This window comes from Temnothorax longispinosus, chromosome 3, assembly GCF_030848805.1.
Source record: "Temnothorax longispinosus isolate EJ_2023e chromosome 3, Tlon_JGU_v1, whole genome shotgun sequence".
NCBI lineage: Eukaryota > Metazoa > Arthropoda > Insecta > Hymenoptera > Formicidae > Temnothorax > Temnothorax longispinosus.
This window is the reverse complement of record NC_092360.1, coordinates 3,938,620-3,962,241: the sequence shown is the minus strand read 5'-3', so window position 1 is coordinate 3,962,241 and position 23,622 is coordinate 3,938,620. Positions and strand designations below refer to the sequence as shown.

The following is a 23,622-nucleotide window of genomic DNA, read 5'->3' as shown; positions in this document are numbered from 1 at the left end:
TTTAGCATCGAATCTTATAGACAAGGGTCTCTCTCTCTCTCTCTCTCTCTCTCTCAATATCTTCATTCATTCGGAGAATGCAAACGAGCGTTTTAAGCGGGGTTTCGCGTCGCGTGTATAGGTACGCCGTTTAAAGCCGTGTTGGTTGATGCGTGCGGCGCGGGCGCGGCGTAGCACGGCGCGGCGCGGCGTAGCGGCGCGGCATAGCGGCGCGGGCGTGGTGAACGAGGGCCGATATGACCGTGTTAGCGATTGGTCACGGGTGTGGGTGCGCCATATGTGCGACCGTTTCAAGCAGGCTACCTGTCTTTAGGGTCGTAACGCCGGATCGGCTTTTGACGAGCGATAATGATTTCGAGAATCGAGGCACCCTCGTTATGCGAACGGAGGCGCGTCGGGATTCATAACGCACGCACGAAGACGAATACGTTTCTGAGAAGCGGACGGAGCGTACAAATGTTGACATATTTCTCTCTCTCTCTCTCTCTCTCTCTCTCTCTCTCTCTCTTCCCGTTTATCAATATAAATAGTATTTTCTTCAAATGTTTCAGATTCCAGATAGCAGAGTGATGTTAAATGACATATTAATAACATCTCTAACGTCAATAAATAATATATCATTAAACCGTCATTAGATGTCATCCTGCAATCTCGGATACATCACAGACGTTTTTATCATACAGGCTGAATAAACGATAATTTATTTATCCATTCAATTATTTATATATTAACGTGCAACAACTGTGTAATAAAAATACCTCTGAAATAGTTTTTACTTTTATTCATTACATATATATATAAAATTAGTCATATGCTTAATCGCCGAATGTTCCTTTTGTCGAATATAACAACAATGGTACAGCAGTCATATTTCTATGAGGTCGAAAAAGTTCGATTTTCGATCATCTTGTCGTTGCAAAACCGCTGATAATTCAGAAGGACGAATCTATCGTTGGATCCGGCCGGCCGGCGCGGCGCGGCGGCCGGTCGCCGTCGCCGCCGCTGCCACCGCCTGCGGGGTGAAAAATACTTGCGCGGCCAAGCATGCCGCGATACTCCGATCGGTCGGCCGGCCGAAGGAGGCATCGATCTCGCCATTGATCGATCGGTCGGCCGGTGCCTCGGATAAGATACTGTCGTCGTTCTGGTCCTGTCCTACTCATCGTCGGCCGTCCGACGGACCACACGCGTCTTGTCGCCTTTCTTCCCTACCTTTCGCAATAAATCCACCCGGCTCTATCGGTTCTATCCCTCGCGATATCGCTCTCGCGTATTAGAGCATCGATCGTCGCTCACGCACTTTCTACACATCACGCTACAGATTTCTTTCTTCACTGTTAACACTAGAACAACCAGAGATGAATCTATATTTATTTCTACAGAAGAAATCTTAGAAAAGAAAAAAGAAAAAGAGAAAATAAATTAATAAAATTAATTATCTGTGTAATTTCAATAAAAGTCAGAAAAAATTTCAGAAGATGTTTTAAAAATGAGTAATAAATTATTAAGAAATGTCAAACGGGTCATTTTGACCCTCTTGGTAGTTCCAGTGTTAAATTCATTATAGTGTCAAATCAAATTATACTCAATTTGAGTCATTTTTAACCATTCTTATAGGTCGCCACTGCTTCTATTCAAGATGTCATTAATTTACCTAAAGCAATGTCAATTTAAACCAATGGAGTGAAAATAATACCTACTGTTTTGTATTAAAATAATAAATTCTGACACACATGGCAGTTAAAAGTAACGAAATGTTATTTAACTCAAAGTATTGATTTAAATTTCATCCTTTAATATTTAGCAGTTTCTCTCCTCTTTTATTCTTTCTTTTAACACAGAAAATGTATTAATTTCACGAGCACAATCGATGAATATCGATCAAAGTTATTTGTCTGTTCGATTAGAAGGCAATAGAGAGATACGCTCTCGCTACTTGATTTCACGTTATCATTTCCGATCTATTTAACCCTCGTAGGCATCGTTGTTTCCTCGATCGACCACAGATTCGCGAGACGGGAGAGCGAGAAAGAGAGAGAGAGAAAGCACGTGCGCCTTGTTTCTCATCGTGTCGCGATCGTGTTTGCGGAATCGATTCCCGGAATAAAAGGCGTTCACGCCGCGTTAAGATGAAAATTTCGGTCGCCACCGCGAGCATCGCCTTCGAGGAACGAGGACAAGAGACAACTTGTGACTTCTTCGGAGCGGAGGGGGGGGACGGGCGGGCGAGGGGTAGGGAAGGGGGATTCCCCTCTGCCAGCAGCGAGAGGGCCACCCACGTCGTGGGCGCAAAGGCGATATTTAGCGGAAGGCAAATCTCTCCTGGACCACCCACATCGGCTTCTCGACGCCGGAGCCTGGGCTACCTTATTTCAGGGTGCGCACCGTGTCGTTGTGTGGGTCCCACAGCACGAAACCGAGACCCGGGCCTCTCTAGCGTGATGTACATATCTCTAGCGAGATATAATACATCTATATATATGTACTTGTATTTTATTTCAAGCTATAGGGGTATCGAAGATATAATATGTATGTATATATATTTTTTCTTAATATATTGGCGCAATTCGCAGATTTTCGATTATAGGTCCCCTACAGTTTTCTGGTTTTCTGTTCGAAAGATATCTTGTCTTGTGTTAAAAAATGTTAGCCTCGGCGTATTGATTTAAGAAATTATTCATTTTTTGCCTCACGTTTTATAAACTTGTAGTAGTAGTAGTAGTAGTAGTAGTAGTAGTAGTAGATTTAATAAAATAATTGAAAACGTTCGCTCACTTAGAATTCATTATTTATTATTCATTATAGTCGAATAATATCAAATTATTAATTATAATTGAAAAATATCAAAGATACATTAGCACAATTGAAATAATATAATTAAAAATATATTATTACTTCAGCTAATCTATTTTACCGAGATCAAATTGTTAATTATAATAAAGTTATTTCTAGTTAGCAGACTAATTTAACTGATTAAATGGCTTTATGCTAGAAAAACAATAAACGCGATAAAGAAAAATAATAGATATATCAGTCATCAAATGTATAACAATATAATAACACGCAATAAAATATGCAATGGCTATAATACAAAGAATACATAACTCCTAATTTTGTTCGATTTAATAATATTAACTATATCTGTAATTTCTTCGAAAGGAGAGGCCGAGCATAACTGAATGTTCCTGCAGTGTGCGCACAAGGATATGACGCACAGAGGAAGGTGAAAAAACATTTATGCGATCCGCAAGGCTTGCCATCGCGAATTTATGACGTAACGCATTCTGTGCGTTCGCGGCGATTTTGGTGGGCTCGAGCATCATATCCCGGAAGACCCGACCGTGTAAACGCTATCATAAAGGCACCGAGAAATTTTATAAGGCCATTCTGCTTATACTACTGCGACTTGTTTCGAGCGATTTCCAGATCGCCCCGCGATAGCCGGGACGCCGTACGATATTCGTTCGCGATAAACACGTGCGAGCATAAAACTCGCTTGAGAGGCGAGCGGGGGACCTAACTGCCACAAAAAATGTCCGATAGAATTAGATAACGAAACCGATACAATCAAATCACGTTTTTGGCTCATAAATATCACGTTTTTCGTCCGGCATGTTCAATAAACTCTCTATCTTTTCTTATCTTGTCTCGTAAATGTGTACGCTGAAGTTATGAAGTTATCTCGTCGATAAAGAATGACTTACTTTTCAATTTCTGAATTTTCTAGATTGCATTATCAAGCAAGAGACAAGACGTGCAATGCTCTCTTCCATTTTACATGTGTATGTGTCGTGTTTTTATAGATATATGTAACAATGTAAAAGATTAAGATAGATTTATATTAATGTTCGTATAATATCGTAACTTGTTGACTGCAGGATAATAACACACGTAATAAAAGAGGTACTTGTGCGGATTAAAATTTAATTGTATCATTAACACACAACTAATAAGAGAATAACTAGTTTATTTCTTTAGAGTTATAGCATATAGGGAAGTATTTATAGAATTATTTTAAAAGCTTTTATTATTTTAGACATATATATCATATGTATCTGCCATATGTGACGCTTCTCGTAGTTTGATACTTTCGACAATGAAAGAGTATAACTTTTGTCATTTTCGCTTCTTATCAATTCTATAGTTACGAAAAATACATGTCCAAAGCAATTTTATAACAAAAAGAGTCGTCAATGACTGAAAAGATATCATACTTGTTTTTGAATATCGCGACATTTTTTTATATCGTCATTCAATCGCGCCAATTTTGCGGATCTCTCCATGAGAAAAAGAGAAAAAGAAAAAAGAAAAGAATCTCTTTTTTTGGATACGATATACGGTGATACGCTCGCCAAGTATCCTGCCCACATCACACGCACGCACATCATACGCGGTACTACTCCGTTGCCCGGAGTATCGCGGGCGACGTAGCAGTATTCGATCTTCTTTCTCCTCACTGTCCTTTTTCTCACTCTCCTTTCTACGAAGGAAAGAAAGGCGAGGGCCGCGCGGCCCAAAGGCTCGGACCAAGAGAGGGAGAAAGAGGGTAGGTAGGGAAGGACGAGCGAGAGTGATATACCGCTAGATGGAAGAAGAAAGAGTGAGAGAAAGAGAAAGAGAGAGGGAGAGAGAGAGGAGAAAGAAAGAGGGAGAGGGAGAGGGAGAGAGAAATCGACTACTTCCTTACGCAAGACGACTGCGTTCAACGGTGCGTGCACACGAGAGATGCTATCGGCCACCAAGACGGCACTCCGGACCACCCACCGACAAAATAATAAACACGGAATGCGACATACGCGTCCGTCCGTCCGTCTGTCAGTCCATCGCCCAGATACGTTCACCAGTTCGTCGCTCCGCTCGCTTTCTATTTCGCAGATACCATCCGAATTGAAACATACTTGGGGCGCGATCCGCCCCAAGGTCTGTCTTTCAATTATTGTGATTATAGTAGGAAGACACCTTTTTTCTCGAGATCAGCCAAGGATTGACTAACGTCCGCCAAGTTGACACGTCTGAAACCGTCCTGGCGCTTTATTACAATATTACATCGTTGTTATTTAAAAAGGAAAAGACGTCACTCAGCGAAAAGAAAACGAAATCAGATTCGAGAAACACTTATTTTTGCCATTCAAAATCATGGCTACATAGATTTCGATATATTTTTCCTGTCTAGAAATTTTTTAATTCACAAATTCTTAAAAAAAAGATCTCAAACTCTTAATTTTATTCAAAATAGAACGTAATAAAGAGAAACGACAAAACTCTTCGTATCATTATTTTATAATTTATCATTATCAATGGCATAATAGAACTGGCATATGATAGAATTTGATGATAATTATATTTCAATTCAAGCTTGATGAACAATTTTTAATCAAAGTGCGATATTTCATCAATAAGAGTTCATTAAATAATCATCGAATGCTCATCAAGGATTTGTAGAGGAGCCTATATTACAATTTAAAAAGGAAATCTATATTAATCAATATTAAAATGTAATTTAATCAGCCTATGTATACATATAATTTTGGAATAACTGAGTGATTGAATTACAAGCTTTTATCTGCAAAAATTCTCTCAGGCACCAGCGCGGAGCCCGCGCGCGCTGATAAATCACCTAGTTATAGGGCGTTCGCGTTTGGACACGCATCTTCACCCTGCCATGGCAGGTCGGTGCGCAAACGAGTTGGCGGTGACGTGCGGAAAGCGAGGAGAATTTACGCGGTATGGTATAAAGTCGATGATACAATACGCGCGACGATCATCGTTTGCGACGTAAATGCGTAAGATTATTTACGCGATTCGTAAAACGCGCGAATCGTTCTCGGAACGGCCCGAGCGAGATGCGCCCGATATTTATGGCCCTTCCGTAATCGCCACGCACGACAGTCAATATTCTCAACTCTTCATTCACGCGGCAGAAGATTGGCAACGTGACCAAATTTCATAATTAAATATAATTTATATTGATTGATAGAGAGAGAGAGAGTGAGAGAGAGAGAGAGAGAGAGGGGGAGGGAGGGAGAGAGTTCGATCTTTTAAAAATATGTCGAAAAAGAAAATTAAAGGGAGAAAGTAATTTAAATACAGAATGACCGGCATCTTTGCGTTTTTATCTCCTATTCCGGTCTGTCATAAATGACAAACGCTGTTTCCATTAATATTCGCGGGGCCCAAAAGGATAGATCGATGAATCGGCGGGATCAGGTATTCCGACAAGATCGATCACCCACCAGATACCCTGAAATCCGCTGAGTCAACGAAGATAATGGCGATTACCGTAGAGGATAGGGAACGTACTGACGGTTCAGCGCCGGAAGTCACGACCTATCGCTCTTTCGAACGCTGATAAACGCTCGTAGATAATCGATTCGAGAGTTCCGGTAGCCGGTGTAGAGATGCAGATAGCGCAGCACGTTTTAATCCTGTGATAGCGAACAGAATTGATAGTTTAATTCAAAACACTCACAATCAGATATTATTTGTCTTTCGAAAACATTTCTGGATCTCCGATGTCCTGGCACTCGAGCCGCGCTTTACACGTTGCAATTTAATCTTTATTCGAAATTGTACGTAACATTCGGAGTCTGCTCCAATTTTCATTGACGAATAAATGGTCAATTAAACTGCTTATGACAATTTATAAGAGACAAAGAGTGCCATAAAGTTACATTCCGGTTTCAGAATAAGCTCGCGCCGAGACCGGAACGCTTTTGCACTCGATAGGGAGATTTGCCTAATTCGATCGTTTCTACGCGGTTCGCTCGCGCCCACATGATCAGCAGAAATCGTAAAAAATCGCAAAGTCGCCCAATTCTGGCCGATACCTCGCCCGCGCGACGATCGTCGTGCGATAAACACGAGTGATAAATTCGCTTTTTAAATATTCGCCGTTGGTGTTTTAATAGCGCTATTTTTCTAAGCTGACATCCCGATAGCGTGGCAGAGACTTTCTTCGCGCGTGTATCGATGATTACTCGCAGAATACCTTCTAATTTATGAACAGTACTTTCAAATTGCGATAAACGGTCGCTTGAACGCTTTTATAAGAAGTAATAAGCGTTTTATAATAATCTTTATAATATAATAATAACTGGTTCGTTGTACCTATACATTTAATTTACACATTAATTTCCTGGCTTAAGAAGGATTTAAAAAATATCGTTTAAAAATCGGCATTGCTTCCCCAAAATAATAAAATTCAGAAAAATGAACAATTTTACATTAACAAAATTTTTACTCTTTTGCATAGCGATTTCTGTCACTAATTAAGACAAAATTTTCGCATTCTTACTCATTCGTGAGAAAAAGCGCGAGTCTCTGAATCTTAGGTACATTACAAAATTTTATTATCCGCTGTCCGCTTCACTTATCCCGCCATCGTTGTAATTACATTTTACGCGCGGAACAGCAGAGGAATCGACAATCGGATTCGTTTTCCAGTCGGATTGTACCGTCCGTGGGCGTGCCGACAGAGTCCTTCGAAACGTTCCAATTATTAATTTACCTCGCTCACAATGTTCAGCGCGTATGCAACGAACGAGTGCAACATGTTATTTCGCGTATAATGACGCTGCTGTGCACGCAAATGCGCGTAACCACCCCGGGGACGACATTAAGCGGGACCGCCGCCACCACCCCCTGGAGGCGATTCGCGTCGAGGGGACTCTCGTACCGTCCCCCGTAGTACCGGGCACCGATGAGAGAAAAGAGAGGAGAGAAAATGGATCGACTGCTTTTCCTCGCGAGACACCGCAGCGTCGCCGTCGGGAAGGGAGCAAAAAATCGGAAAAATGATGCCGATTACCTACGTGCGGCGGGATCGATCATCGTCCCACGAAAAATAACGAGCGTCTCCCTCTTTAACGCGACGACGACTCGCCAAATGTGAAAATCGTCATCGTAATTGGACCCGGTATTATCGATAAACGTACGTAATAATGGGCGCCGTGGCCGAGCGAAAGGTCGGGAACGGAAGGCTCGTAATCAGGGGCTGAAAAGTGAAGGCTAAAAGAACGACATTTTTAATGACGGTCGTAAAGAACGAAGATCGGCGAATTAAGAGGTAAAATTTTCAGCCGGCGTAATCTTTTCGGGAAACGGCGCGTTAGGCACGCAGTACAGGGTGTTCCAGCTCTAGCGGACCGTCTAATGACAAAATAGCGTAATAAAAAATAATAAAACGGAAGAGAGAGAGCGACGGGAAAAAGTGTAGGTGCGCATACGACAAACGAGAAATTGCAAAAAGAATGTTAATTATTCGTAAAATCTTAACTTTTGGTTAATTCAAAATCTTTTCTTATTAAGAAAAAAAATATTCAGCCGGAAAAATTGGGAAATTTAGCAATTCTGCAGAGAAACGTTTAAGGCGACTTTTATTCGGCGCTGTTTATATAAGGAGACACCCCGTATATATATCTCGCTGGTGCCGCACGCGCATACGTGCGCGTGCGTGCAAATCGTGCGTGCGTACTTCCGCGGTGGACTAGCTGGGTGGTCCACGATCCACGATCACGGAATATCAGGCTTAGATAGGAACTCGTCCCGTGTACCCTCGCGCGCGAGGTTGCGTGCGCGCACACACGCACACGCGGTCTTGCGTTCGTCCGTGAGCGCGCTTATTGATTTCTAATGACGCGCGTGTAAATGTTGATTTGCGCGAGGGCCGCTCGTCGAGTCGCTCGACCGTATTTTGCAAATCTCGACATATCCTCTCGCGAGGGCAGGAAGCCGCGAGTCCGCGCGCCGCTCCGATCCGCCCGAGGATTTTACGAGCGCAAAAAAAACCTCGAGATTTTTTCCCGTTATTTCAGAGAATTGATCGCGAATACGATGTGCACATCGATGCGTTTGATACGTGTAATTAGTTTTGAAATTTTAATACATCATTAAAAAATATTATCAGGCAGAGATTACTTTATTTCAACTCGTCTGATTTAACGAATTGTAATATTTCACCTGGAAGTCGCACATTCTTTGAAAATCTCGAAGTCGAATTATGGTTTCTGTGAGATGGAACAATACGTTTATCTCACAATATCGTTTTATGATAAACCTAATTAGAGATAATTCTTCGGTTTTAGGTACATCTTCGGGTAAACGAAAGCGGTCTCCCGATATTTTCGTTTTAACTTATCTTCCTTCGTATTTCCCGTAATCTAAGGATTTCCAAATAGTTCGTGAGTTAAAGATTAATAACTTCTACGGGATGGAACAATACGTTTATCTGACAATATCGTTTTATGATAAACCTAATTAGAGATAATTCTTCGGTTTTAGGTACATTCGGGTAAACGAAAGCGGTCTCCCGACGAAGATATTTTCGTTTTAACTTATCTTCCTTCGTATTTCTCGTAATTTAAGGATTTCCAAATGGTTCGTGAGTTAAAGATTAATAACTTCTACGGGATGGAACAATATATTTATCTCATTATATCGTTTTATGATAGACTCTTAATTAGAGAGAATTCTTCGGGTAAGCGTAAGCGGTCTCCCGACGAAGATAATTCTGTTTAATCAATACATATTTTATGGTTGGATACATATTTTCGGTTTAACACATTTTCCGTCGCATTTCCTATCATCTAAGGAGCCTAGACTTTCCAAATAATAATAAGTGAAACACGACCATTTATAATGTACATACAATCAATTAGGGAGAAAAATGCCATTTACGGTCCGGACTGGATCTCGGTAGCCCAATAATAATATTGTGAGTTTGGAAAAAAGTATGTAAAATTCACAATATTATTATTAGGCTCCTAAGATCCAGTCCGGACCAATAATGGCATTTTTCTCCCTAATTGACTTTCCAAATAGCTCGTGAGTCAGAGATTAATGCAGGGCGAGCAGATTAGTCGTATGAATAGATCGATATTTCATTATAATTGTCCCATTTTACGAGTCTCTGTTAGAAACGACGGGTGAAGGAAGAAAAAAAAGGCGACGCGTCCTAGTGTCCTCGAGCGAACTCCGTTAGAAGAGTGAGTAGGGCTGGCTGTCCGCTGTGTTAAAAGGTTAAAGGAGAACGGCGGTTGAAGTAAAGTGCGAAGTGGAGACGGGCCCCTTATAATAGCGCGTCTCATTAGGTGGTCCCTCGGTTTCGCCGTGGGTGGCCCGTCACTAACACTGTTTTGATATTAAGCATAGGACCGCGTAACCGTAAGTTACGCGTACGCCGACCGTGATATACGCGCGCGTATACACGAGGGCCGGGGGCCCCCGCTTAACCGCCGCGCTGTATCGCGTTATTTAGCGCCAACGCGCCAACGGTCCCGCCTATATATAGAACATTTTTGTAGATCCTATCTGGGAAATATCCGAATATAGGTATCCGCGCTAAGTGCGTTGAAACGTCGGTTAACGCAGGGAAAATATTTGCGATGTAATCGAAAGTTTCTCGTGGCGGGAAATGTGATGCTGTGCAGAAGACGAAGTATTTTTGGAGAAGAAAATATATGACTTAAGTATCTGGCGAGTACGAGGAGGTAATTACACGCGATAAGGAAATCGTAAATTACGACAATTAAATTATAACTAATGTTGGTTAGAGATAGCGATTAAATTATTACGTGTCAAAGAAATAATGTGTGTCCTTTTCTTATTTTTCCTTAAATTTGAAGAAACTGGAGAATTATCTATGTTTGCGTCTCTCTCTCTCTCTCTCTCTCTCTCTCTCATTAGACTAGGAATCTTCTCAAATATCTCACCAAATGAGAATGAGGGTCCTTGTTTGCCGTTTGTCATAATGCCTCTCGTTTATAAGATAATCTAATTCTCTTGATGAGAAATAACGACACTCGAATTCTTAATTGGTAAGACATACCGTCCAAATTTTGTGAAAACATCTCGGAAAACATTATTAATAATTTATTGAGAGACGTAAACTCTCGAGTTAAAACATTTAAATTAAAATTTAACATGTTGACAGAATTGAAGGAATAATATCAGTTGAATTGAATCACATACGGAGAGAATTTTTTGTTATATTTTACCCTTAAATTCACTATAAACTTGGGACAACTTGGCAACCAAGGAATTTTTAAAATATACAAAAGACATTTCACAAACAACGTGATAAAAATTACCAAGCAGATTGGTAAATTTTGAAAAATTATTGAAATTTCTTAGATATATTTTAGTAAAATTAATCAAACATATTTTATATTTTAATGTAATAGATATTAATATTTTTTATTATGGTGGATTTAATCAGAATAGCTCGCATAAAATTCTTGGTGGTACATGTTGTCCCATAACTACCATGATTTCAGGGAAAATTTTAAGAGAAAATTCATTCCGTGTAGGTATCTTTAATAATAATAATGGTATTAATATTACATGTTTATTATCGCATTTTAAGAAATAGAAGAAAAATAAACAAGAAATGACGATATTCGAATATTATGGCGCATTATATTTTGGGTTAATAAAAGGAAACAAAAGGACTTGCGTGCGACGAACGTTTCGCATTCCAGTTTTCGCATATCCGCGCTTGCGTTACGAACTACAAAACAGGACCGGACAGAGATATATTGTGCGCGCGATGGGTGGCATCAAACTGAATAGACAGTCTGGCACGTTTGACACGCTAATTTCCCAAAGCTTTCCTCGAGAAAGCTTTGTGCGATGGAGATGTCTGTGCATCCATCACCGGACGTTCAAGAATCATCGCGGGGAGTCGCGATCCTTGCAGTTGGACACAATGGGATGAAAAATAACGTATATTGGGCCAGCTCAAAAGTTTCGTTGCCTTACGTCAGGGACGGACGGATTGTACTTATCTGGAATACTTAGTAGAAAAACCGCCCTACTGAGCTCAAGAAAAAAAAACATTAGATACTATAACAATCCTAAATAAAAAATTTATGTCGGGTCTAGTCATAAAATATAGATACAAATTTGTTTAGCAATCTCTTCTGGTACGTGATGTAGAAATAGATTGATATGCTATCTGCAGTTTACTTCTAAATTTCCTATTTTGTAAAGAAATAATTTAAAATTTAAATAACAGCTCGCATTGTGCTGATTTATTATTTCAAGATGGGTTAAATAATTATTAATTTATCGTTTTTATATGTGTATTTATATACTGTTAAACAATAAGAGAGAGAGAGAGGGAGGGAGAGAGGATAAATGTATTTTAAATACTTCATAATGTTTCTTTACAAAAAGAATCATTTATAAGCTTGTCGATAAGAAACAATTTTAGATTATATTTTAAAACAATAGAACACAATTCTGTAACTATGTGTTACTTTTTCCATGTAATAAAAAAAATCCATTAACAAGAAACAATTTTAGATTGTACTTTTAAATAATAAAATACAATTCTATATTTATATGTATATATAGTACGACTTATATAATACAAAAAACTTTTTTAGCGTACATTTTGGCAATCTATAGTATCGAACACGATTTAGATACGTCAAACGATACAAAAATTAATTTGTCTCCAATGTGCCGGCATGCGTGACGGGGAAGAAAATCGCGCGACCTTTTGTCCGGCGACTTTTCGACTTTCTGACGTCATAATCCCGATGCGTGCCTTAAACACGGAATTTCGTGATCGGTCCGCCCCTGCCTTTACGTACGTCGCCTCCGCTCCGCTCGGTGAAGCGAAGGATTCCGCCAAGTCGGATCCACCAGGCGGACAGAGGCGTCGGCCCGACCTGGGTGGTCCTCGTCCTACGCAAACAGAGCGTACGTAGTGCCCGTAGCGTACGTCCCGTCCCACCTCCCGGCTCCCCGGCCCCGGCCAGGTATAATTCCCCGGCGCGACGTCCGGGAAATTTACTGACTTTCCGGATTTCAGGAGTGCTCGGGCGTATACAATGGCAGCTCGCTCATCGACCGATCCGTCCCAGTAAATTCGTGGGCCACCATTTGGACCGTTTGCGGCTTACTCCGGGCCCTTTACGGCCCGTTTAACAGCCCCCGGAACCGAGATGAACCGTAACTACGCCTATACTACAGGGTGCCCGTGAAGTCTCAATCTATTTCCCGTGGAACGTCTCCATTTGCGGGAGACGTCGTGCGGTCGTCTTCGTGGCTTCTAATCGATCTATTTTCCAACGTCTTACCGGTCTTACGTTTACGTAGGCACGATTGTCAACAGAAACGTCAACTTATTGTCGCTTGTCGCCTTTCATGCGGATTACTGTAATATATTGCATTTTCTTCGGGATTACGTCTATTACAGTGACAAAGTATATATTAACACAGAATCAATTTTTAAATCGGATTAAAATTTATGTACCAAAATTGAAATTTGGAATACCTACACAACAATAAACGGTTCAGCGAAATAAAAGCGAGTCCTCTTCCTCGCTGCATTTGCACGAATTTCTTACTACAAACACGAAGGTAGCCTAGAAAAAATAAAGGCATACACTAATCCTTTCCTCTCTGTGTGCCTTGCTCTAAAAAAAAAAACAATTACTTTCCGAAGATTTGGCCGTGACGCGCGCCATGCTTTAAAGTCGAACGCGGCGCCGCTACAAATCCTTCGGGTCGGATTTACGATTTTAATTCGGGATAGTCACCGAGATGAGTCCGAGCGGATCCGTACCATGTATCCTGACCATATTGCTTTTCATTATGGCCCGCGGTGTGCCTCTGGACCACCGACGTCGTTGCAATTAGTAAGTCGGATATCTTCCTCTCCAACTCTTTCCCTTTCTCTCTCTCTCTCTCTCTCTCTCTCTTTTCCTGTCTTTCTTATTCTATCTGCTCCCCACTCTCTCTCTCTCTTTCACGTTCTATCCTACTTCTTTCTTGCTTTTCTATTTTCACTAAATAGAGAGGTAGTTTGTGAGCAATTCTAAAAATTAAACTAGACAGACTTAAGGTAGTCGTCTCGTCAGGGCATGTATTAGATAAAGTTTTCGATTTCGGATTTTATATCAAATTATATGATCAGCTTTGCAGTCGATTTTTTCTGTGGCTCCTTACCGACTATTTACTCTAGAAAATCGATCTCGAAAATCACAAATTTTGCATTACTTCATACAGAAAAGAAGGCTCTATCACGGTTTCAATCACATATTTTCGTATTTTTCGATTAGATGAAGTGAGAAAAAAACATTGCTTTTTGTACATTAGATTTCGAAGAATCCGATGCAACCATAAAATATATAGGTTACCGGAGATTTCGCTGCTAATTTTTTAGTTTATTTTAGTGAAAATGCGGTAATCGAGCAGACATTTTTTGGTCGAGGTGAGGTTGGGAAGACTTAGCAACGCCGCTGGCTAATCACTGTAGTTGCAGGTTATGGGGCTCGTCTTTCTTAGCCGAATTGGATAGTGATTGACACCCTTGTCATGCGTTTTGAAACCCTTTCTCAGTAATTGTCAAAATTCAATCGAAAAGGAGATGTAACCTCACTTGTAACCTTTCTCGACGACTCGCATGATCAGCTGATCAAAACGGAGTCAAATGAGAAAAATCACATAATTTGGAAAAAGTAACATACTTTGTCACGTATGAAATTTTACACCATAATTCATAAAATTATTTTTCCCTTAGCAAAAATTGCCTGAAATATATTTCTGAATGTGAAAACCTACAAACAGTCACATGACTAGCACGTAGCGAGACGCCTACCTTAATAGAGAGTCTAGCGAAAGAAAGAGTACTTTACTTTCTTATTTTCAGAAATTGATTTATTAAATCCCAATCACGCCACGTTAAATAAGGGAAAATCAAAGAACGTTTTCATATTAGTATCTTTCTTCAACATATTGATATTCATATAATTAATAAATGATATAGTCAATAAATTATATTTATTTGAAAAAAATTGTTTGTATACTGATTGTAACGCAAGCAATGCTATATAATATCAAAATTGAAAGAATATACTTGACGTTGACCTTGATTTGATTTGCTGAAATTAAATTAAAGCACAAGACATTAAAGAGGGACCGGGTTAATTGGCATTGATAAAACCGATATTTAAACCCTTTCATTCTTTTTACGTGCACTGATTGCACGCTGCATTTATGCGATTATATGAATACTCGATTTAAAAAACACAAATACTTCAAACCAAGTTAAAACAATCCAAGTGTAATATAGAAGAAATTAAAGTGCATGCAAATAATTAAAATTATCACTCTGGCGTGCATCGATTTAAAAAAGCGTCATTATCAAGTGCGTTAATAACTCTCAATATGTTCCGATCGCTTTGAATAACATTGCTGAATCGGTTCTACCATCTACCATCGGTAGAATCTACCGATCTGAATAACCGAATGCACGTCAGTGTCGTTCGGATATGTCTTCTTTTTCTTGTTCCTCCTTTTCTCGACGGACCTCATCGCGAAAAGAACGAGAATCGCGAGGTTGTTCCCGCGATTTTTACGCTTTCACGATGATGCGCCTGGGCTTATGCGACACGACATGCATCCGGGTATCGACGACAACCGGAGGCGGTTCCACAGGCGGTTATAGGAGTGCGCGCGCGCGCGCGCTGACTCAACCGCGCTATCTCGCTCCCGCACTCATTAAGCCGATACACCGGGCGTCGGCGAAGATCAAAGCCCGTCTCCTACGGAGGACCGCTTAATACCGGGTGGCGAGTTAAGAGTGTCATAAAAATTATTAACGGTTCCTCAGCGCGCGCGTTCCCTTATCGCCGATCGACGGCGTGACCGCGGGGTGCATCCGTCAAAGGAGACAATGCGCAAAGATCTCTCTCTCTCTCTCTCTTTTTATTCCCGTCTTACCGGGCATGTGGAGCATTCTGTACTTTTTCTTTTTTCTTTTATTGAGAGCCTCGCAACAACCGCGCGTGAATGAAATCCCTCGAATGTGGAAGGACATTGACGTCGACGTAAGACGATAAACGCGATAATTTTAAGAATGTTTCAATTAAAATAAGCTATATATGATCAACGAAAACGTTTTAATGTCTTATTTTCATTCCTATAAAGCGAAAAGTTTTTAGGCATAAAGCTTACACAAATAATGTTACATAGATAGAATGTATAGGTCCTAATATTTGTACAAATAATTCTTCTAAAAATTCATGGTTTTACAATACTATTAATTATATTTTAAAACATTATTTCGTAATACAAACCAAATTTTCTTTCGCCCAGCGTTCTCCTAATATGCACAGGAGAACGGTTGCCTAATGAAGTTACATCGTTATGTAGATATTATGACGACAGTTTAATACGCTAATCGTGGCATTCGTTTGCGGCGCGCGGTTTAATGAGCGGCGTCGGAAACAGCCGGCCTTTACTCCCACACATTTATATATTGGAGAAAATGTTGTATATAAATATGTGTGTGTATCTTGATGTGCAGCACTAAATAGTTACATAGCTGTGTGGCAATTACGTGGTTTCAAGTAGTCTAAATCAAAAAGAGAGAGAGAGAGAGAGAAAATCATAATTTTAAAAAAACGAGAAAAGAAATTCAGATAAACATTTAGGCTTCTTTTATGTATCCTAAACCATTAAAAGTGAATAAGTTATATATTTCGTCTCTCGTCTTTCGCGAATTATATTCATTTCTGTATGTTGCAGTTACATAATTTATTAAAGCGTATATGATTAATTAATTAGATATAAATGCAATTAGTAAAATTATTAGAAGTGTTTCGAACTAATCGACAAACAATTTAACGCAATTTTTTCGCTAAACGCTGACGATCAGTAGCGTTTATAAAACAGCGAAAGCCGTGTAGGCGATATTTATCGCTAAAATGGTCTTCCAAATTGCAATTCCGTTCGCCTCACATGATGATTGGCGCGCACGGCATTATTCGAATTGGAGAATCGGACGACCACGTTCAGCCGGTTCAGCGGTGAATGTGGGTTATGAATATTAATTCGATTCCTCAGCGGTGCCGCGGCACTGGCTCATCGGTGATTCTCTCTCCTCAAATGAGTATGCAGGTAAACAAACAAATGCACGGCACGCGCATAAACGGAGCGAAGGACCAACGTGGAAGGCAGGACGCGTAGAGATGGCGGGGGTGGGGGAGAGACCGGCACACAGTGGTGCCTGAAAGGGATTTTACGGACCGAACATTCTGGTTTGTACTTTGTTGCAGAAAATTGGTTTAAGTAAGATATATTGGCAAAAACCCATTGGTCGACAGCTCGTCCTTTTCTGCCCCCGAATCTCAGTAGGAGACTATTATTTTGTGACGGGCAAGGATACCTTTGACAAAAGGAAAAAAAATCAGCATGTGCGCCTACTTTGTTTGAGACATCAGAAAGAAAAAAAAGGGCGCTCATGCCCTTTATTCCAGTCGATTTTTACGCACCTGTATACAAATAGAACTTACGAGGAAACAAAACATATAAATTTTCCTCCAACCTTTTGTATTTTATACCGCATATAAGTCACAGTGGTACCGGAGAAAAATGTTGCAAAGGAAAGACATTTCGACCGCTAATCACTCCTGAGAATATTTCCAACTCGAGCCATTTAAAAATCTCTCGGTTTTCTCACACACATATACACACACATCGTTATAGCCGCAGATAGATCGGGACGAATGCCAAACTGTCAAAATTGTTATTTTAACTATCTGTAAAATCGTTTCTCGTTTGCACCCGTCTGGATAAATAAAGAGCTGACACATCGTCGCGTTAAAATTAGAGACTGCGAAAAAAACGAGAAAAATTTAACGATTTTTCTAGCCCGGCCTGCAAAAAGATCAGTTTCCCGTTTCGCGTAGGCCAAGTTGTTATTGCAACGTTCAAATTAACGCTTTCGAAGAATATCGATTTGTCGGAGCGTGCAAAAGATTTTCCGATGAGGAGGAATACTCCGCCGTGTCGATAATCGCCTCGAGGATGTTTCTCATCGCCTGCCGGCCGGCGAATTGAAATTACGCGCGAGAGCGTGTTTGGATATATTTTCTAGATATAAAAATTTGGGAAAAAATTCAGAGGTTTCATCTACCTAGGCACCACTGCGCGCCGCGCCGCGCGGCGCGCAGCTGTGTGCATCATCGTGTGTCGCGCGTTTCTCGGTGTGGGTAATGTTTTTGCTCCAGGGAAAATGGGAACGCGTGTGTGGTCTAGAGTCGACTCCCCTCGCTAGTCCCCGAGTATCCTAGCAACGTGAAACGCCAAGGCGCCTCCGCCAATCGTCTCCGAGTCCCCGGCGCTTCGGCCCTCCTCGGCTTCGCTCGGCTCTGACGTCACTTCTGCGCGCAGTAGCGCATCGATCGAGGGCGGATCCGTCCGATCCCCGATCGATCAATCGAACACAACCGTGACACGCTAATTAACAGGATGTAATAACGAATTTTTTAATTTACTGGCTCTGATCGACGATTGGTCGATCGATATGAAAGTCGATATAATTTTCTACGTTTTTTGTAACTTTTGCTTTGAGTCTTGAATTATTTAACCATTACATTTCATTTTTTCTTTATTTTCATTTAAAAATAGAAAATATACCAATATTTTTAACTATTGTTACTTATCTTAAGTTTAATATAATAATATTGGATGCATCAAAATATATATAAATACAGATAATGACTCCAACTATCATATAATTCTAAATGTTAACAGCTTCTCAATAGTTTCATAATTATTCTATCAACAATGTTTATACCAGCTCATCATAAAGATAAAGCAATACAAATATAATACGAAAACTTATAATAAATTACTATCATAAATAAAAAAAAAATTTGATTTTTTAGTTGTAAAAGATAAATCTTAGAATTCTCACTTACATTAAGTTTAAAAAATACTTATTCCTAAATTAATTAATAAGTAAACTAATGAAAATCTTCAAGTCCGTGAACAGATACGGGAAAATATACTTTGCGGCAAGCAATATCAAACATTTCAACAGATACTTACAATTGACCGAAGCGACATCACAGAATCGTTTCGATGACGACGGGGCCCGAGCGCGCGGACGCGGGGCCCACGGCTACGCACGAGCCTGAATGTTTGCGCACCCGAGCCTGCCCGAAGTCCGAGCCGTCCGTGGCACCGAGCGCCGCGGGAGAGTGGGGAGGGGAGGCCGTCAACTATGGCCGGCGCGGCAGGCAGGCCAGGCCACGAAAGAAATGTGGCAGCGCGTTTCGCTTAGTACCGACTTAGACTGCTCTAAGTGGCGGTCGCGTGAACGCCGGTGTCCGCCGTTGGACTTTCACGCAGGAGCACGCACCACCAGGACGTCCCAGAGGCCCGCGCAGAGGGCCCGTCGCAGCCTGCGAACGCGACAACGACGGTGGCGACGACGACGCCGACGCCGACGACGATCGACGAATCGGCGCTCGGTGGTGACAGTGTGGCAACGCGCGGCCGGAGCCGGGGCCCGGAGCGGGCCCAGCCGGGAACCGCGGATCTGCTCGGCGCGACGCGGCGCGACGACACGTGATACGTGATCCGTCGATCGTACGTGCGATTTAACGCGCGGGTGGAAAAAGAAGAAAATAAAAAGAGAGAGAGAGAGAGACGATCTCGCGTCGCGCGATACAATTTTCCTTTACCGCGCGGGCGCCTTCGCCTCTCGCGCCCTCGCCTGGCGTTCCGAAGCTCCGAGCTCCGCGAGAGCGAGAGGCAGCGAGAAAGGGAGTAGAGCGACAGAGAGGAACGTATTTACGTACCGCGGGTAACCTAAAAACCGATCTCGGTCCCCGGTGTAAGCGCGATACATCGGCAGGACACGCGCGCATGCGCGCCGCGGCTCGCTGTCCTCGTGCGCGAATTTCGAGCGAGGCGCGGGGGTTCACGTGTTATCGTAACGGCGAAGCTGCGGACAGTGTCAGTGAGAGGAAGTGCTCCCGAGAAGGTGTTGCGATTATTCCGGGTAGTGAGTGCGTCGTCGGTTCGGTACGTTCGAATTCGCGGCATTCGGATAGAGCTTCGGATTAGAGCACCGTGATCCGATCTAGAACCAGATCGTCCTCGATTCCCTTCTCCATCCTCCGGAAAGGACCGATATTGAAACGTCGACTCGTTGCCTCGAGGGTGGTCAGGATTTTTAGTGAGCCGCCACGAGAGATCGATGAGAAACTAAGAGGATTCACTGATTGTCGAAAGAGAGAGAGAGAGAGAGGGAGAAAGAGAGAGAGATAAAAAGAGTGAGCCGAGGGCAAACCGAGTTCGGAAAGTTGTAATCGCGCGTGGCGGTCGAATGCATGACGGATCATGGTTTCCGTGTCCGGACCCATATCCACGGGGATCCTAGCGGGACGCCATTCTGGATCGCAGGGCCCGCGGCAGAATGGTGACGCGGAGGGCGAGAAGGACTCCAAGGCGGCGGAACGCGCCAGAATCCGGCACGAGTCGGATCTTTACGTCAGGCCCAGCTGGACGGACGCCGCGATAGCGTTGGATCAACTTGAAAAGGTAAAAATTCATTTTGTTAGTTTTTGTGCGTGTGAGACGTACATCCATTGTGCAGATCTACCATTGTGCAGATTAATTTTAATCTCGGTAATTCTCTACTTTAGGGCCGGTTGTTCCAACCTGTTGGTAAGCTAACTAATAGTTAAATCATATGTCTATCTTTGTCCAATGTAAAGGATAAACAAAGACACATATATGATTTAACTATTAGGTAGTTTACCAAGAGGTTGGAACAACCGGCCCTTAAAGAATTATCTCCATTTCTACCAATGTAGATTAACTTTAATCGCGGTTTAACTTATTTTTCATCTTTTTCTAGTTCTTAAAATTAGAGAAAGATTAACCAAGTAAGTTAAACCAAGATCAAAGTTAATCTGCATTGATAGAAATGGATATTAGAAAAATATTTGAAGCAAGTTAAACCGAGATTAAAGTTAATCCGCATTGGTACAAATGGGTAGATCCATGAAAAGTTACCGCTACTGAAAGTCATTTCTTCTGAAAAAAACAACACTGTTAGATCCCAGCTAGCAGAAACTTCTAAAAGACATCTTAAAAACGCTTAAAAGACGTCTAAAAGACGACATAATTTTTCAGATGTCCTTTAAACGTCTTTTAAGCGTTTTTAAGACGTCTTTTAGAAGTTTCTGCTAGCTGAGATATTAAAGGATAAAGTTATTTTTAATTACCATGTGTGTCGACATTTATTGGTCATTTAAACCAATGTTAATAAAACTAAAACAATGTTAATTTAAACCAATGGAGTTAAAATAATGTTGTTTTTTATATATTTGCCTATAAAAATGGTTAAAAATGATTCAAATTGAGTATAATTTGACGCTACGAATTTAACAGTGAATATTACCCGCGATAAATCTAATCATTTTACCTGTAGCAAATAATTAAGAGTGCATCATTTACGAATCAGTATTTACTGTTATAAAGTTTTTTTAAATATAAAAATTTAGTTTGTCCAATAAAACGAACCTTATTTACGAATCAATATCCAACAGTAATCAATCCAACTTACGATATATGTATACAATCTGGATAACAATTTTGCATAATTGGTTTCCCGAAGATCGGAAAAGCGACGAGTTATATAAAATTAGTATCTGACAATATTAAAAGAAACCGAAAAATATGTACAACGTTCGTTGAATCAGACACTTCTTGTACGGGCATTTAAATCGCCAACGATTATCGTTCGAAATCGGAAAGAAAAGAAGGCCGGGGCGCGTCCGTGCGATCGATGTACAGGAACTAAGCGTGTCCAATTAGGAGCGAATGAGCGAGCAATTTGATAAGGAAATTCGAAATCGTTGTATACGTAGTAAGTAGTAAGAAAAATCCGGCTTGGACGATTGGACTGCCGCTTATCTCCGACGTTATTTACGTGTGAAACACTACATTAACGAACGTATTTGCGTTCCTAGATACGAGGGACGGCTAATTAAGACGGTGAAAATAATTTCCCTGCTATCGGTACGCCGCGAGGAACGGGTCTATCGATTCTCGTCGTACTTAAGCCAAATAGACGTAGAATACGTAGATAATAGCGCTAGTACACAGCTATCGCATCCTTGTGGACGCGTCGAGATAGTCACGTTAGTTCAATGCAAATTATATCGACCGCTCGCGATAACGGCGCCGTTATTTCCTACCGGGCGCGGCGTCGCGCTATCTTCGATCGGCGATTAACGAGGCGCACTTTGACGATCAAAAATGCGTTTTAACGGCGGTTAGCGCTACCCGGCTCTTATCGCCGTCATCGGCGAGGCCTCGTGAGCGGTATTACCGATATGATGCAGACCGTTGCCGCCGCTATAAAATCATACTTGTCGAAAACGCCGAATCCCCCTCTCTTCATCCCGTTTGTCGTGTCTTAAACCGTTACTTACGTCGTGGAAAAATCTATATTAGTCCATTTTGGTTCAACGGGAATGGGAAGAACGTGATTTTATAGAAAGAAACGGCTTGACTGATACGGAAGAAATTGTTGAATGAAATTTTTGCATTCGAAGCTTTTTCCTCGAAAGAAAGAAATTTCAGCTGGCAGTTTCTTCTTTTGAAATTAACAAAGAAGTTGTAGAGAGGCTAACCTATTCATTTAGGATTATCTTTCTGTCTTTTTACCGTATTGTATTTGAATTGTATTTGAAAATATCGCATTTCCCGAGTACCGGAAATCACGATATCTGGTAGACACGGCGAGTCTCTTCGGGGACCGAGCTGTAAACTTTTTACACACGCGGGTGGTCTCGAGACGCGTTTTTTTTTTCGAAGGTATACCAGATCGAAGGGATAGACTTCCTGCCGGGGCCCGCGGGGTCCAGACGCGCCATCCCTGGCATTTCTTCTGTAACTAGAGGGATCTCTTGGGACCTGTCGCACGCGGGGCCGGCAGATCGGGCCCCGAGATCCTTCCCGCGGACGAAAATGTGCGTGGCACGTGAAGCGGACGGTCGCGCGATGCCTTTCGAGGATGTCTGTTTCGATCCGGAACGATCGCGCGTTATCGATTCGCTTTCCTTCGTCGATCGGACCTCAGACTGCTGTACGATCTTTCGCGACCGTATTGTCTCGTTTTTCGATAAACACAAGGGAGTATTGTCCGAGCAAACTGATAGGAAAGAATTCAATTTTGTATAATAAATTATATAATTATTGCTTTATACCTCTTTGCATTTATATTTCTAAAATGCGATAAAGGTGTAGATAGCGATTCTTGTACATTTTTTACACCCGTTACGCGAGATCGCCGAATTTCCAAGCTTTCTTGCAATCACATCTTTAATTTCTGTCTGTCCGCGTCATCTTTAATTTATTAATATGTATCCACTGTGACGAAAGGACGTTACATTAAATCCACGCTGGTGCTATTTTCAATTGCGTTCGACGTATCCCGGCCGATGGTCCGAGAAACGCGCACCTATAATAAGAGGCGAAGCGAGTAGCAAGCCTCGCGAACTTTTTGCTCGTGATAGTCGCGCTGGGTGGTCGCACGAGCGATTTCCACATCGCGGATGTACCGGGTCGTCTCGTTGAAATCTCGTATTTTTCGCTCAGTATCCTCGTTGAAACCGAGACTACGGATATTGGATCGTACTTTTCAGTAACAAACGATAAATTGCAAAGTTTTTAATACTCGTCCGTTACTATGGAAATCTTAAGTAGAAATCGTGACATATTTACGTATTTCTTTTCTTGAAATTAAGGAGTGCAGTAAACTTGCGAGTAATATGTTGCGAGTGAACATTGATCGAAAGATTAATT

The 23,622-nt window shown here is 41.5% G+C and overlaps 1 protein-coding gene across 1 annotated transcript in view; it reads left to right on the top strand.

Moving 5' to 3' along the window:
- The first annotated feature begins 18,877 nt into the window (after positions 1–18,877).
- Positions 18,878–23,622, top strand: part of Ptc (protein patched) — a 39,590-nt gene continuing 34,845 nt past the window's right edge. The window contains exon 1 of the mRNA XM_071772556.1: positions 18,878–20,346. Coding sequence (XP_071628657.1) covers positions 20,146–20,346 — 201 coding nt within the window. The 5' untranslated portion in view covers positions 18,878–20,145. The remainder of the gene's footprint in view (positions 20,347–23,622) is intronic.